General features: G+C 45.1%; 1 protein-coding gene across 2 annotated transcripts in view; it reads left to right on the top strand.

The window, feature by feature from the left end:
• Nucleotides 1-17113, top strand: part of OVCH2 (ovochymase 2) — a 1017769-nt gene that overhangs the window by 511491 nt on the left and 489165 nt on the right. For both annotated transcript variants that reach the window (XM_086955909.1, XM_086955910.1), the window contains exon 7: nucleotides 13275-13470. In XM_086955909.1, the coding sequence (XP_086812035.1) occupies nucleotides 13275-13470 (196 nt within the window). The remainder of the gene's footprint in view (nucleotides 1-13274; nucleotides 13471-17113) is intronic.

Raw genomic sequence — 17113 nt, 5'->3', positions numbered from 1 at the left:
TGGGGACGTACCCCTGCAATGGGATGGCATGGCTGATACAGTCTTTAATGGACTCAAATTCGGACTGGGCCTCCCTGTCCCATTCGAATTTTGTGTTGTGCCTGATAAGTTCTCTCATCCTGTACGTTCTTGTGGCAAAATGTCTGACAAACTTACTGTAATACTCGGCCATTCCAAGGAATGACCTCACTTCCTCTTTAGTTGTTGGGGCCTTGGCGTCTTTTATCGCCTTCACATTTTGCTCCTTCAGCGAGATGCCATGCGTTCCTATCTCGTGCCCTAGGTAGGTCACTGAGCGAGACCCAATTCTGCACTTGCTCCATTCCGCCGTCATGCCTTTGCTTTGCAGCACTCCTAGCACTTGATGCAGTTTTTTGTCGTGCTCACCCTTGTCGGAGCCCATCACTAGGATGTCGTCTTGGAAATATTGCACTCCCGAGATGTCTTTAAACAACCTGTGCATCAACTTCTGGAAAACGGCCGCAGCGGATGCCAGGCCAAAGGGCATTCTCTTGAATTGGAATCATCCAAAGGGCGTAATGAAGGCTGTGTACTTCCTGCTCGACGGGTGCAATTCTATCTGGTAGTATGCAGACGTGAGGTCTATGGTAGAAAAATGGTTGATGCCTTTTGTCCTTGCTAGCATCTCCTCTATCCTGGGGAGCGGGAACCTTTCCACAATGAGATTTTTGTTGAGCTCCCTCAGGTCCACGCAGAGCCTAACCTTTCCATTGGGCTTTTTAACTACCACCAAGGGCGATAGCCATTCCGCACTGTCCACTGGCTCGATGATATCTAGTTCTTCTAACTTCCGTAGTTCCTGGCGCACCGCCTCACTCGTGGATATCGGTATGTTCCGGACCTTATGCACTACTGGTACTGCTCCCTCCTTAAGAACCATTTTATGCACGAACTTGTGTAGTTTGCCTACCGTGCCCTCGAAAACTTTGGGGTATGCTGCCTTCCAGTCTTCCTCCTTCGAGAGGGGCCATTCGTCCGTTAGTAAGATCTGTTCTTTCCCTCCGGGATTGAGTATGATGCCCAGATCACCTGCGTCTCTCCATCCGAGTACCGATGGGCCCTTCTCCGCTACATACAGGGTGCACGTGGCCACCCGTCCTCTGAATTCGAACTCCAAGTCCCTGCATCCGACCAGTGGGATGGAATTTTCGGTGTACGAGATGGGTCTGATGTCCGGTGGCCACAGGTCGGGTCCTATGACTGGCGCGAAGTCCTCTTCCCATATCGACCTTTGCACGATGGTCCATGGGGACCCTGAATCCACGGCTACATGTACCTTGACGCCCCCGATGAGCATGTCGGTGCGGGGCTTATCCCTGCGCTTTCCGGATACATCCAGCACTTGATCCTCAATGCACAGCACCAGGTCATCCTCCTCTGGGTCTTCTTCTTCACTCACGTTGGCCGTGGCTGCGTCGATGCACTTGACCGTGGACTTCGACCCTTTCTTCCTACAGACCTTTTCGAAGTGTCCAGTCAACCCACAGAATGAGCACCTGGCACGAAACGCGGGGCAACGCCTGTCCTGGGCCGTGTGCGCTGCACTGTCACATCTGTAGCATGCGAATTTTGTCCCCTGGTTGGGGCGAGACATCTGCTTCCCAGACCCTCTTGTGTCCTTCCTCGGGTCTCCGTAGGCGCTTTTGGGCTTGCTGGATTGTGGTGCCTCGTCGATCTTGTTGATCATTTGTCTCGGCCCGCTCTCCCTTTTTGCCGCGTCTGCGCCTCTCTTCGACATTTCCGCCTTCTTGACCATCGCCACTACTTCTTTCAGGGTTGTCTCATTCATCGCCCATAGCTTGTCTTGGACTGCTCTGCTGGTGGTGTGCATTACAATTTGGTCTTTGATGTATTCATCCTGCAGGTTTCCGTACCTACACGTGATTGCAAGCCGGCGAAGAGCTGCCACATAGTCATCAATGGATTCCCCCGCCTCTTGTTTCCTCTGTTGGAAGTTATAGCGGTCTATCGAGACGCAAACTGCTGGGCGGTAATGGCTGTCCAGGTCGTCCAATGCATTCACAAAGACGTCCGTCTCATCTGCACCCCTTTCTTTGGGCACCAGGTTCTTAAACACCCTTACCCCTTCTGGGCCTAAGTTGTGGAGCAACAGTCTCTTCTTCCTTTCGGGTTTGTATTCACCTTCACTCTCGTCTTCCAGAGCCTCAATGTAATTGAGGAAATATTCTTTCCAGTCTTCCCATTTTAATTGGGGTTCACCAGGTCTGGTTAGGAACGGGACGGGCGCCATTAGGGCTGACGCTTGACTCGCCATTCTGGCTTCACCTCTAGGTCCTCCTTCCTGGGCCCTTTGGGTAGGCTCACCGGACGCTCCCGCGTTCTCTGCCGTGTCACCTTGGCCCCTTGGGCTACCTGGGGTATTGTCCCTCGTAGTGGGCGCTGTCTGAGCTGCCTTCCCCCCTTCCTCTAGCTTGGGGGTGTCTCCCTTGGTTGCCAGGTTGCTGCCTGGGGGCTCCTGGGGTCTTGGGTCGCACTAACCTGCCTTGGGAGGCTGGGGTTCTGTTCCTTGCCGAGCTGCTGCGCTGCTGCCACGCCCTTGCTCTTCCTTGTAGGACCTGTGCCTCGCTGGGGTTTATTCTTACTTCCTATTCCAGTACGCTGCACCTGGTGGAGTCCAGATCTCAGCCTCGTCGCCACTGTAAAGTCCTTCTTCTCCCCCACAGGATACACTGAGTCATGTGTAGTGAAGCACTCACGTTTATTTAATTTCAACAGTAGTAAATAAGAGCTAAGGGCGCCGAGCGTCTAACTGCCTCAAGCTCCGGTCGCCAACTGCCGTTTCTGTCCTTCGCGCCTTCTGCTTAGTCCTGGTGCGCATGCGCGCCTATCCGCTCTAGCCTACGGCGTTACGCGTCATCGCGTAAGCGTCCGTCGACTAGAGCGCATACCACACTTAGTATTTTAAAACTTTGTGTTACAGCATAATCAGCATAATCCACCCCCAACAGTAAGTATACCTAAGTCAGCATTTTAGCAGACGTTAGTTTTTGGCGAAAACCGTGGTTTATGCCAAAAACTAACGTCTGCTAAAATGTGTGGGCCTCCTTGTAAATATCGCGATGTGCACATCAGCGATAACTTACAAGGAGTACTGCCCAGTGACGCCCAATTTGCATCTCTTTAGAGAGGCGTCGGGAAAAAGATGGAAAGCGATTCGTCGGGAAAAGGGGTGCTAACATGCCCTAGTGTATGTTAGCATCCCCTTGCAGATAGGGCGATGTCATTGTCGCCGCTCTTTTGGCTTTTAAAGCCAAAAAAGCGGCAAAATGGCCCTTGATAATATGCCCCTTTCTTTTTAAGTCTAATCAAACACACACTTATAAACATACTCACACGCCCACACAAGTCCACACATATATTCTTTATTTCTCACTCTCTCTTACTCTCTCTCTCTTTCTCTCTCTCTCTCTCTCTCTCTCTCTCTCTCTCTCTGTTTCTCGCTCTTTGTCTCCTGCACAACAATTTGCCTACCACAGAGTGACATGTTATGGTTGTATCAGAAACATGCGAAGCCCAAGAAACATTACCTTCCTTCTTTTCGGGTCTGCAAGATTCAATAAATATTGCCAGTTACCATCTGTATCATCACAGTTTAGAACATCTACATAAGACATTTGTCAACCTATATCAGCATTAGAAGTTCATCTGCATTATCCCAAAACATCTGTATCACCAGCCTCTGTTGTGGTACTGCAATCTGAACGGAATATTAACAGAGTCATTTTGTGCTTATACATCTCAAACAAACGTCAATGAACACTCTCAATTATGCCATGAAGTGCCTCCCAAAACCCATCACTAAATGCTGAAATCCTCTACAATCTTTTAAAGGAGCTCCTCGTGCCATGGTACATTGTTTATAAACATCAAGAGATTCCTGTAGCTGTAGCAACGGTTTTCAGAGTCCCATTTATACATTTTGTGATGCAATAATATTGTTTTTCATTCTCCTATGAACACGTCGCAATAAGTACCTGCTGGTCTGGAAAAGACACCTTCCACAGCATTTTATTTTAATCAACCAGGCTTTAATTACTGAACAACAGTTACACACGTTGGCGTATTCCACATAGGTTGCCTTAGTCTTTCGTCAACCATGGATTGTGTAACAGACCTACCACCTCCAAATGTTGTACCGTTAGACTTCGCTGCATGTACCACTATACTCAAAGAGATCCTCCAGCTCCTTTTACCTTTTAGACTGCCTGCCAGAAATAGTCAGATAACAGAATGTCAATGCAGCACTTTTAAGGATCTGAAATGCCGTTAAATAAATGTAAATGTAAAACGATCAGGTCATTGAGTGAAGCCACAATCATCGTTTAGCGTGATCTAAGAAGTATGTATATGTTTGTTTAATGCTGGTGCTATTCATATTCCACTGTTTAAGGTCCAGCATCATCTGAGTACTAATATATGTATATTTCAAGTGATATCTTGGACAACAGAGCTTTGAATGTGTTGAACGTGGGAGTGCAATCTGAGAGGCCGTGCTAAATACAGAGCACTGCAATAGTCCAACCCTGATAACATCAAGGTTATGAAACCATACCAAATATCTGGCTAAGAAGGGACAGATCTTTCATAGAATTTGTATAGCAGCAAGTATACTCAGTTTGATCATTTTAGTTGGTAATGTAAGCTTTTGGTCAAACTAGAAGTCACAAAGGTAGGAGAGATCGTGGTCCCAGTGCTTCTTGCCACCAATTGGAGGACAAGGAGAACATCTCTTTGCCCAGAAGAACTATTGAAGTGTTGGCTGTGTATTTTTTCAAGAAGTTATAGTTCACTCAATTGACAACAGTTACGAGGTAATGCTTAAATGTAGAGCAAGAACTGCCTGAAGAGTGAACAATATTCTTTTTTTTTAATTGTTTTATTTAATTTTCCAAATAACAAAACAATAAAGAAAAAATATAAAGAGCAGTACAATACAGTGGAGCAATATAGGTGAAAAAACTACAATGTCATACACGACAGCGCATCTAAATGCTGATAAAACTATTCCAATACAGCATCAGGTATAGGTTGTACACTAGCAATTTCCCCTGAGTAACAGTTAATGAATACATTGAGGTTGAGGAAAGGAGATGGGACACACACATTGGTAGTGTTTTTACAGGTTTGCAGGTCCTGTAGACACAGGTTACTCCTGAGAGGGGGTAGTGGTGCCAACCTGTGCTGCTAATAGATGGTTTCGAAACTGTTGCCAAATGTCTACAGGTCAAGAAGCCGGTGGCTGCAACTGTGCATACATTTCGCTAGTGGTATTACAATAGGTCATACTATGAAGCCATGCATTAAGTGTGGGAGTCTGGGCGCAAGCCCATTTAAGGGCTATTTCTCGCTTAGCAATAAGGAACGCTATGGCAACAAAGCAGCGCTTGGACATGGGAAGATCATGGACATAACCCAACAATGCCAGAAGCAGAAATGGCGCAATCTCGGCCTCCACCATCTTAGATACCTCCCCAAAAATGGACCTCCAATAATCTCCTATTCTAATGCATGTCCAAGTCATGTGTGCGAAGTCGGCCTCCGGAGATCAGCACCTTGGGCAAGCGTGTGGGTGCGATGGGTCCATACAATGCAATTTACTAGGGTTCATGTATGCCCTCCACAGAAGCTTACAATGGAGCAGTTTATGCCAGTGGTTAGGAGACACTCTGCACGTTTGTGAACAACACCGACCCCACTGTACATCCATCAAAGGGTAGCCAAGGTCTCGCTCCCATGCCACCCGCACACCCGCACACCCGCATCATGACTTGGAAGCAGTGCCACTGCGTCCCTGTAGAGCCGGGCCACTAAATGGCTCCCATCCCAACTCTTAATAACCCCTGTTAAAATAGTAAAGTCAGGGGGCTCCAAAGGATAACTATCCATAGTGGTGCACAACGCCTGCTGCACTCCCAGCAGCACAAAATGGTCCATCATAGTAGCAGTACAAAGACGCAGGTCGTCAGTGCGCAAGAAGATAGCCCTCCAGGGAACAAATCAACAAATGTGAGCATCTGAAATTTGGCCAAAGTATGTTTCACTAATGTCTCCTGTAGGATGCGAACCCAACCATTGCCTGCAAGTGACAACACAGGGGAGTATAACACACGAGCCCTTTTCACACAATGTAACCTATGCCATGCCCAGCTAGTCGTGGACACTGTCTGGATCTCTTGCGGGTCCTGGGGGAACCATTGTGGCAACAGGGTGTTGAGCTTGGACAGTAGCACCAAATCAGCCTCAGGCCTATAGTATGGGATCTGTCTCTTTCCACAATACCAGTGTCACGCGAAAATCGCCTGCACCACCAAATAATAGATCTGCTGATTCGGTACACCAAACACTCCCCTCTCACACCAATCGCGTTAACAACGTGTGTAGGTTGGAGAAAAAGCTATTATTTAGCGGTATGGGGATGTTTAGGAAGAGGTACAAATATTCCGGCAGCACCACCATTTTAATTATGGCTATCCTCCCAGTCATTGACAAGGGCAATTGCTACCTACGGTCTATATTGCCTTCCGGTTTCTCGACCACTAGGCCATGATCAATGGGCAATCTACCATTCTAGTACAGGCTGCAATGGTCAGTTGGAGCACCTCCGCCTCCTCCCATTTTGTAGGGAGACCCGATTTAGTGTCATACCTTGTCACCTCCCAGAGCAACATTGTTAAGTTATCATCCGGGTGCCAAACATAAAGAATAATGTCATCAGCATAGATTGTGGGGCGTGGCCAAGCCGCCAACCGTGATGGACGCGTAGGTTCGGTGCTCTGCCACTGATTCCCCTCGTAGGACCTGTTGTGGCAGCATAATGGTGTTTGCATGATCCCTCTGACGTCCTAGAGGCAGGGGAGGTGATGGTGCAGCGAATGGTGGGGAAGCCAAGCAACCAGCGACTCATGGTGCAGATCGGCGCCAATCGCCCTGGATGGTAGCGGTGGGGCCTGCGGCCACGAGGCAAGCCGGGGCCTTGATTACTGCACTGTCCGGAGTGGGAGAGTGGCAGCGCGGATTGCAGGGAGCAGCTGCAGGACAGAGAAAGATTGCGGTAAGCGGGTGATGTGGGAGGAGGGTAGGAGCTTACTCCACTGGTACCGGGTCGTTGACACTCCAGGAAGCTGCAGATGACAGTTGCCAGGTCTTGGATGGGGTCTCTGTACTAGAAACCTAAAAAAGTGGATTCTACAACGTTTCATGTTTCCTGAGAGTATTTGATGTGGATCCTACAAAAGCCCTACAGCGATAGGGGCCGCGGGTTTGGGTGTCGGCCACCCGGCTGTGATCAGTGTTGCCTGCAGTGGCCCTCCTCCTCCCCTGTGGCAGCACCCGTAGATGCCTGGTTCCTGGCCCACAATGGTAATTCAGTTCTGGGGATCTTATTATTTAACCTCTGCATGACTGCCTCCCTTCTCCCCCGTGACTGATTGGGATTTGCTGTGGAGCGGGTCGCCTCGAGGATGTGGCCGGCCCCAGGAGATACAATGATTGCTGCATAAAGGGTATTCTGCATAGAGCCCAATTCCTACACATTCCTACCTCATGACGTTGGTGGCCGCCTGCTGTGATAATTCCAAGGTGGGCGAGTGAACCCTCTGCCCCCGGGGACCACCAGCATGGCAATAACAGTGGAATCGTTGTGCGAGCTAAGGGCAGTGGCCTTGTTGGCTGAGGGGACTCAACTGCCGCATCATATCTCATGGGTGGCCCCTGCTGTAATATAGGTCCCGTGGCCTTGATCAGCGCAGGGCTGTGGTATGACTTGTTCACCTCAGGGAGGCTATCCTGTGGACCGGGCGACTGTCATGGGTTGTTCCGCCGCGGCTGGGGTCCAGCGTGTCAGCGATGAGGGGAATGGGGCGCAAGGACCCCAAACAGAGCACCCTGCCTTTCAAGCCACCTGGCCCGGGCACATCTGCACAACAGCTCACTATGGCAGAGGGAGGTGAGACGTCCACGAATAACCCGGTGGGGCCCGACAACTTGCTGGCTGAATTGAGGGCTGAGTTCAGAGCCCCTAGACACCAGATTTGAGGCCCTTGACAGGAGGCTGGACTCCATGGGGGCCAGATTGGATGCGCAGGAGGGCCATTTGACAGTGAAGGAGGGGCAGATCTCTAATCTGGAGGACGGCACAGCCCAGACAACCAAGAGACTTGAGAGGATGGAGAAGCACCTTAAATCAGTGGCTATGAAAAATTTGGATTTGGAAGCTTGTGGGCGGAGAAACATCATCCGAATTATGGGGGTGCCGGAATCCACCAACACAGGGCAACTGAATCACTTTGAGGAAACCCTCTTAACGGACATGCTTGGAGGCAAATTATTTACCACCACTTTCGTGGTCGAAAGGGAGCGCATCGTATCATGGGTGCCCTCCAAGACCCATCATAGCCCGGCTTCTAAATTTTAGGGATAGGGACAGCACTCTCCGACTGGCGCTTGAGAAGGGCCGGCTGGAGTGTCAGGGCTCCAACATATCCCTATACCCGGACTTTACGGCCATGGTCCAGGGCGCCCGTAGGAAATATACTGATGTGAAGGCAGCCCTACGGAAGATGGGATTGCGTTACGGGATGTTATACCCAGCAAGGCTGAAGGTGGACATCGATGGACGGTCCCAGGTGTTTGACTCTCCCCATGATACGCAAGAGTTCTGCCAGGGATACTCCAATGCAGCAAGGAAGCAAGATGCGACATCTCCACAGCATACTCAGGACATACCAGAGTCTGGCGCTAGTGCACACTTATTTACTGCTAGCTAGGTAAAATGTGCCTACTTCTCAGCACCGCAGTAGTACAAGGTTATGTTCCCACTACTTGTGCTACACCGCTTTAGATGAGTGCCTGTGTGCATGTGAGTGTGCCACCATAGACATACTATATGCTACTATGCAGGCCTTTTTGTGCCAATAATAGGGGTAGTGGTGGGGTGTAGCCACCCCTCCCCCATTGCAGTTGCACATACATCGAATAGTGTTGATTTACAGTGTGATCTGTTTCTGTTTGTATGATCCCATTAATATGGAGTTACGGGATGGGGACTTTCACCCTAAGGTGGGTGTGGGGGATGGGTGGTGGGAGTTTTTTTTTGGACTCATTGGTCAATGTTTGCAGCATGTTCTTATCACACATTACAGTTGCAGTGTTGCTCAAGTAGTCCTAACATTAGTGTGACAGAAACACAGGACTTAGACAATGGCGAATAAAGTTGTTGCGGAGGCTCGTGTGGTGCTAATGAACTGGAACATTAGGGGTTTAAATAATGCCTGTAAGTATAGGTAGGTGTCAAATTACTTGCAAAAATTCCATGTGGACATTGCGTTTATACAGGAAACTCACCTTGCACAACATTTTAAGACACCACTGGCGGTGGGATGGGGGCCTCATTAATACTTTGCAGGATACAGCACCTATGCTAGAGGGTTGGCGGTGTTGACACACAAACAGGTGCCCTTTCGGGAGGAGTAGGTTTGTTAGGATGGGGGGAGATCGCTATTTATTGGTGAAGGGCACCATGCTTTATCATTCAGTACTTTTTGTCAATATCTATTCCCCGAATGTTGATGACCTCAAGTTTTTTAGTGGGTCCATGAACGTATAGTGCACATGAGGGCAGACTGTGTTAATATGGGGTGGGGCGTGATAGCACGGCGCATGCCATCGCCACGAAGCCAAGGGCTCAACGAGTAGTGCTGGACACTATTGAAAGGTTTGGGTTGGTGTATGCATGGAGGTACCACTGTGATGACCTAGTGGGTATACTCACTATTCTGCGCCTCATAATACCTGGATGCGGTTGGATTACTGGTGCTTGTTGGCTGGGGTTGCTCTGTAGGTCAATGAGGTTACACATCTCCCGCGTACACTATCGGACCATTCCCCAATTATAGTGAAAGTGCTCGTCCCTAGGGCAGGGGGGTGTGGAGCGACCGTGGCGCTTCCCAGACATGGCCTTGAGAGATCCTGTCTTTGTGGCTGAGCTTGGGGAAGCAATAGTAGAAAATTTCACAATTAATGCTGGGACAGTGGAGTCTAAGGCTACCCCGTGGGAGGCCTTTAAGGCCTATGCAAGGGGGTATGTATTTCTAGGAACGCCAGGATGCTCAGAGCTCAGCGGCACACGTTAGCGAATATAGAAGCACAGCTTGGGGAGCTGGACAGTGCAGCAGTCACAGCAGATCTGCCAACCTACATAGATGTGCAGCACTTTTGGTAGAGTTCTGTGTGGCCTCGGAATGTGAAGCACATTTTCTCTGTAAATATGCAGTCGCTCGACGGTATGGGGAGGGTGAAAGGACTGGCAGAACATTAGCCCAGTTGATGCAGCAGACTCGCAGGCCCACCTATATAGCGGAACATAGCGTGGATGGTGGCGAGCGGACCACAGGTAATGTAGGGGTATTGAGAGAGGTGCTCAAGTATTATATCGACCTGTACACTTCAGAAACCACCAACCACCCTTCTGCCTATAGTGATTACCTTAATGAGGTCTCACTTGTTTGGATGGATAAAGCCCACCAAGAGTTTCTAGCACAACCATTCATAGAGGATGATGTCACTGATGATATCAATGCGTTGGATGGGACTAAAGCTCCAGGGCTAGACGGCTTCACAGGTTGTTTTTATAAAAAATATAGGAGCCTGCTAGTACTCCATCTTATTGATATGTATCAGAAGGCCATTGACCTTGGAGAGCTTCCACCCACTATGAGAGAAGCTGTTATAATCCTGCTGCCTAAACCTGGGAAGGATGCATTAAGATGTAGTTCGGACCGGCCCCTTTCGCTCCTGAATTTTGATAATAAAATGTTGGCCAAAGTACTAGCTTCTAGGCTCGCTTTGATTGTATAGAAACTGATATCCCCAGCACAGTCTGGCTTTATCCCAGAGAAGTGCACCACCCTTAACAATCGAACCCTGTTCACCACGCTGGATAGGATCTCCCAGCCGGTTCCTGCGCCACTGTCCTCCTTGACGTTGAGAAAGCCTTCGATTCCCTTGAGTGGCCCTTCTTGTTTGCTACCATGGCAAGGTAGGGAATGCTGGAGCGTTTTATGGCAGTGGTACGACTGTTGTATATATTGCCTATGGCCCGTATTCATACACCAGGTTGCGCCATGGCCTCCTGAGCCTCCACAGGTCTCCCTGTGGCGTGCTAGGATGAGTGAGAGGGAAGGGGGCAGGAGGGGAGCCTCCCCTGTCTCCGTGCAGTAGCGGGACAGGAGCCAGGTGGACGGTGGCATACCCAAGGGGGGAGGCCTCAGCAGCGCAGAGTACTCGGCTGGGGGGCCAATCCCCAAGCCCGCCCATGGCCCCTGTCGCCATGGGGCTTCAGGGGATGCATGTGACCGCTACTGATGGAGCAAGCCCCCCAATCCCCTGCAATCCCTCACCGTGTTGCGTCTGCTGTCCGGAGGCAGCCCCTGGTGGTCACACAGTTCCGCACTACAGCCACTCCGCCATTCGAGGCCTGTCTTTCCTCGTGGAGTTAGGCCTCACCACGTCCCGCAGCCACAGGTCGGCACCGATTCATGCCATGATCCACCATCTGGCCGTTCTCGCCTGTTTGAGCTGCACCAATTCTTTTACACCGTAAACGGTGCCTCAGGGTGCCGGATCACCATTCAAGCCACCATAACGCATCCTACGGAGTCTGTGGCGGAGCTCCAAGCCTACGTGGCCATCACAGTCTTTGGCTTGGCCACTCCGCCCAAGAATGAACAATATTAAAATTAATTTGTGCATCATCAAAGTAGGTCATAAATAAAAGACTAAGAGAATGTACTGATCTGACTAATGGATTAACATGTAAGTTGAACAACTCCAGTGAACCAGACTCTTCACACTACAGCGACCACCAGAAATTACAAGCAATGTGAGATCTGCACTTCAGGCTACAGCGATGGCCATCAGCAACACTCTCTCTGCTTCTTGCAGCCTCCTCCACCGCAAATGGAACTATTTGTGCTAGACTTTGAAAGGTAACTTTTTCAGCAGGACAAACCTAAACCCTGTATCCAGTCCCCGCTCTATTGATGTCAGCCTGAACTTGTGACTTTCACCCGGTCTAGCATGACCAAATAGCCTCGAGTGGCATGTTTTGCCTTTCGGTGCAATACTTACACTTTGTCTTAAAGTTAAGCCTGACCGCTTTTGTGCCAAGCCATCAGAGGGTTAAGAAGAGGTTAATTTAGTGACTTATTGTGGTTCACCCTGACAAGGATCGTGCCTGTTGCTTCAGTAGAGTTTCACCGGCTTTAACCAACAACCCAATTTCTCACAAATGGTATGACCATAGCACAGCATTTCCACTATTCCTTTTCTTGTGCCGTGTAATTTGACTTTCTTACTCTTCCCCCTCCTTTATCATTGATCTCTACTTTCACCTCAGACTGTGACTCACTTGCACATGATATTCAGGACATAAATTGAAAATCTAATTTATTCCTCCCTTGCCCAGCATCCTGCATTATACAGCCGGTAAATAGGCCACTCTGCGCAGAACATTTGAATGTTTAGGTCACTGGATTCCCAGAACTTCCTTCTTTGCTTTACAATGGAAATCTGCGTAGATACAATAAATGGCTTACAACTGTGCGCTGAGTAAACCCTAATGTTATATATGCTCACTTTTTTCAACACCTTGCATCTGTTAATAGGATGTGATGCCATCAAATCCTATATTTTATCTAATACAAAGAAGACTAATGAAATACATTTTAAATATATAAATGGAAAACTGCTACCTTAAAAGCATAACTTTTAAGAATACTGTTTATTAATGTAAGGTCTGTGCTAGATGTTATAGTTCCAGCAACAGCATACATTGACCACTGATTATTGTCCACGAAGTAACGTTACAAAGGGTATGCACAATCTTAGGTTTAGGTCCTCAGTACGAGTTGGCCAGACTAGTATGCTCTGGGGAATACAACTTCAGCCAATTGGTAGTGGTCTAATGATACAGCGAGTGGGATTATGGGGTGCGGAAACACTGCACCGAGGTTTACCCGGTGTGGACCCACACCAGTAAGCAGAAGCAAGGGAGTAATGTTCATACTGCATAACAAATATACATGCTTCTCCTCCTCTTATTGGAACTGATTTTATTTGTACTTTTGACATAAAATAATCATATTAGTGTAAGAATGACATGACAAGAACAGAATACTGTCTGGCTAATCCTCAAGCACATTATTTCTTATCAAAGCTTGCTTTTTCTCATGCAGGGGGATTCTGGTGGCCCGTTTATCTGCAGGCGTAGGCATGGCACCCCAGTTGTAGTTGGAGTGGTCTCTTGGGGGCTAGGGTGTGCTCGCAGCTGGTATGATAATCTTTTCAAAATGCGAGACCACAGAGGATCACCTGGGATCTTCACAAACATATCAGCACTTATTCCATGGATCTCTTGTCACATCACTAAAGGTAAACAAAAAATAACAAGCACTAACTTTGAAATTGTTACATATTAAGTTGTTTTGCCTTATGTGGTTGTTACTAAAAATCACAGCAGAATGAATGACTAAATGTGGTTTTATATAGTACATGATTGCCCAAAAAGTGTCTCCTCACAATGTAAGAAAAACCGAATGAAAAACGAAATACTGTTCCAGAAAGTCTTTGACCACCAAGAGCTTGTAGAACTTCAACTGGTCCTTCACAATCTAGACTGAGGGGAAGACAGGTACAGGGCTTGACTATATCGAAAGAAAATTAGTGACACTCATTTGTTTTTTTTTTCAAATATACTAGCAAGTACTTACATGCACCCAATTATATACACTCAACAAACCCAATTATGACAACATTACTTCCTAAATATCTGAAGAACGAGGAAGTAATAGGCAGATTTTCTGCAAAAGCACGATGTAAAAAAAAGCAAATAAATGTGCTTTTTAGCCAAAATTAACCTTTTCTCAGCCTCTAGGAGCTTGAAGGGAATGAATAAAGTATTTGTGCAACATTTCGAACAGTAAAAACAGCAAAAACACCACCCAAAAAGATCCCACACCAGTGTAGCAAAATAGAGATCATTTTTGTAAATAAAACAAGACCAAAACAACAATATTTAAAGAATAAACTGTAAAATAGCACTTGGGATATCTGGTCGCGCTGAATCGGGACACAATTAAAACATTCAGGCCAATCACGCTGGAGCACTGGCCAGGTACAGGAATCCAGTGAGGCCTGCTGAACAAAAGTGCCTTAATCCTGGTTGCATCAGCATCAAGGATGGGTGGTGCAGACGAGAAGATGCGCTAGTGCCGATCCATGCAGCAGTGATGCATCGTTTCCCATGATCGGGGTGCTGCGATGCAGAGCTTCAGCCTAATTCTTGTGGCTGCGTCAACAGATATGAGAGTGCTCTGCTGAAGCAAGCACATCAGGCCCACTTCCAAGGGTCCAGGACTGGGATGGCACAACTTGGCAGGGCAGGCTCAAAGATGATGGAGTCCAGGTGCAAAAGCATGGTGGTTGGAAGTCTTTTATGTCCCTCAAACTTCACATCAAGAGGCCAGCCAGCTTTCCCTTGGAGCCATTCTGAGTTATGGGTGCAAGTGATGTAAGTCCATCCCTTCTCACCAATGCAAGAGGGCAGCAGGTCGGTGAGCTGTCAAAATATCGAAAATTAAATATCGGCCCACGCTAATATCAAGGTGACAATATTGAAGGGACAGAATATCGATTTTAAGAATATCGATGTTAAGAATATCGACCCTAAGGTAAGTAATATCACATTTTTTATATCGATGTAAGTAACATCGAAGTTAGTAATATCGATATCAAATATATTGATGTTACTAATATAGATGTTACTAATATCGATATTTATATTATGTTATGTTTTTTTAATGTATTTATTATGTATGTGTTAAATGTGTTTTGTTAAGTGTTCTACTTGTTTTAAAATAAATGTATACAATTTGTGTATGTTAATGATGTTTTTTTAAGTTCTTTTTGTGTTTTAGTACCGTAGCGGGTTGTGGGTTTATAGGGGAATAGGGTGGGACGTAATTTAATTATACTAAACTAATTATGAATTTTTAGGAATTATACATTTATTACAATTATTTTTTTTGTTTAAGTACAGTAGCGGGTATTGGGTTTATAGGGGAATAGGGTGGGAAGTAATTTAATTGTAACTAGGCAATACTTTATTTTAATTAATTGGTATTGATAAATGTATTATTTTTAATTAATTAATAATTGGTAACGAATTATTATTAATTGGTAATTTATTTTTATTAATTGATTAATTGATAATTATGTTATGTATTATTTTAATATTGGAGTGTGTTGTCCGTTTATAGGGGAATAGTTTGGAAATAATTGGAATCTAATTAAGTAATTATTAAATATATTGTTGGGTATTGATAATTGATTTATTGGACATTAATTATTAACTGGTAATTATTTTAAATTATAATTTTTTGGGTATGAAAATGTATTTATTGTTATGCTATCCTTAATTGGTCATTAAATAGTATTAAATATTATTTATTGATACATGTAATTAATATATAAATAAGTAATAATTAATTGGCAATTAATGTTTCATACTTTTTATTTTTGCTATAAAAACTCATGTAATTGCTCAATATGTGTTAATTGGTAAACAGGTTTTAATAATTAATACGTTATTTTTATTGTTCAATATGTATCATTTGGTAATTAATATTTATTAATTAATATGTATTGGTATTTATTATTAATATATTGTTAATTAATTATGCATTGGTAATTATGTTTTTAATAATTATTTATTGGTATTTGTAAATAGTTTAGAATTATTTAATAATTAATTCATTAATTATTTTTTTATGTTTTATTTATATTATAACTTCTATGCTATCAAACACTTTCCCTACTGTTGCACTCTCTGGAGTTGGAATAGTAATATTTACCCCTACGCTATCCAACACTTTCACTACTGCTGCACTCACTGTAGTGGGAATAGGAAATTTTACCCCTACGCTATCCAACGCTTTCCCTACTGTTGCACTCACTGGAGTGGGAATAGTAATTTTCACCCCCGCTATCCAACGCTTTCCCTACTGTTGCACTCTCTGGAGTTGGAATAGTAATTTTTACCCCTACGCTATCCAACACTTTCCCTACGGTTCCACTCTCTGTAGTGGGAATAGTAATTTTTACCTCTATGCTATCCAAGACTTTCCCCACTGTTCCACTCTCTGGAGTTGGAGTAGTAATTCTTACCCCTGCGCTATCCAACATTTTCCCTACTGTTGCACTCTCTGGAGTGGAAATAGTAATTTTTACCCCTACGCTATCCAACACTTTCCCTACTGTTGCACTCTCTTGAGTGGGAATAGTAATTTATACTCCTACGCTATCCAAAGCTTTTCCTACTGTTGCACTCCCTGGAGTGGAAATAGTATTTTTTACCCCTACGCTATCCAACACTTTATCCACTGTTGCACTCTCTTGAGTGGGAATAGTAATTTATACCCCTACGCTATCCAACACTTTATCTACTGTTGCACTCTCTGGAGTGGGAATAATAATTTTAAGCCCAACGCTATCCGACATTTTCCTTACTTTGTTTTTTTTGGAGTTGGAAAAGTGGTTTTATTCCCTACTCTTTTTAATATTTTTTGTATTATTTTAGGTAATGTAGTATATAATTAATTTTAAAAATATTAAAAGCAAATTACATTTTATTAATTTGTTATACATACTTATTTAATTTGGATGTATGTTATTGTTTTACGTGTATAGAGGTATTTGTAATTTATAATATTTTTCAATAATGTATACGCTATTAAAATAATTATTAAAACTGATTAATAAGTAAGTATATACATTATATATTATATGTATATGTTTAATTAACGTTTTAATAACGTATATATATATATATATATATATATATATTACTTATGAATTTTAAACATTATAAAATATTTTTAACTATGTTTATTTTATTTATAACTATTATTTAGTTTATTTTACATATTTTTTAACTAAAAAAAACGATATTTTTAATAACAATATTTTTGACATCTATACTTTTTTTTCGATATTTTTGTACTTACCATGTTGTAGA

Source organism: Lissotriton vulgaris, chromosome 2_1 (genome assembly GCF_964263255.1).
Source record: "Lissotriton vulgaris chromosome 2_1, aLisVul1.2, whole genome shotgun sequence".
NCBI lineage: Eukaryota > Metazoa > Chordata > Amphibia > Caudata > Salamandridae > Lissotriton > Lissotriton vulgaris.
The sequence above is the reverse complement of the archived record's forward strand: the minus strand, read 5'-3'. Positions and strand labels throughout refer to the sequence as shown.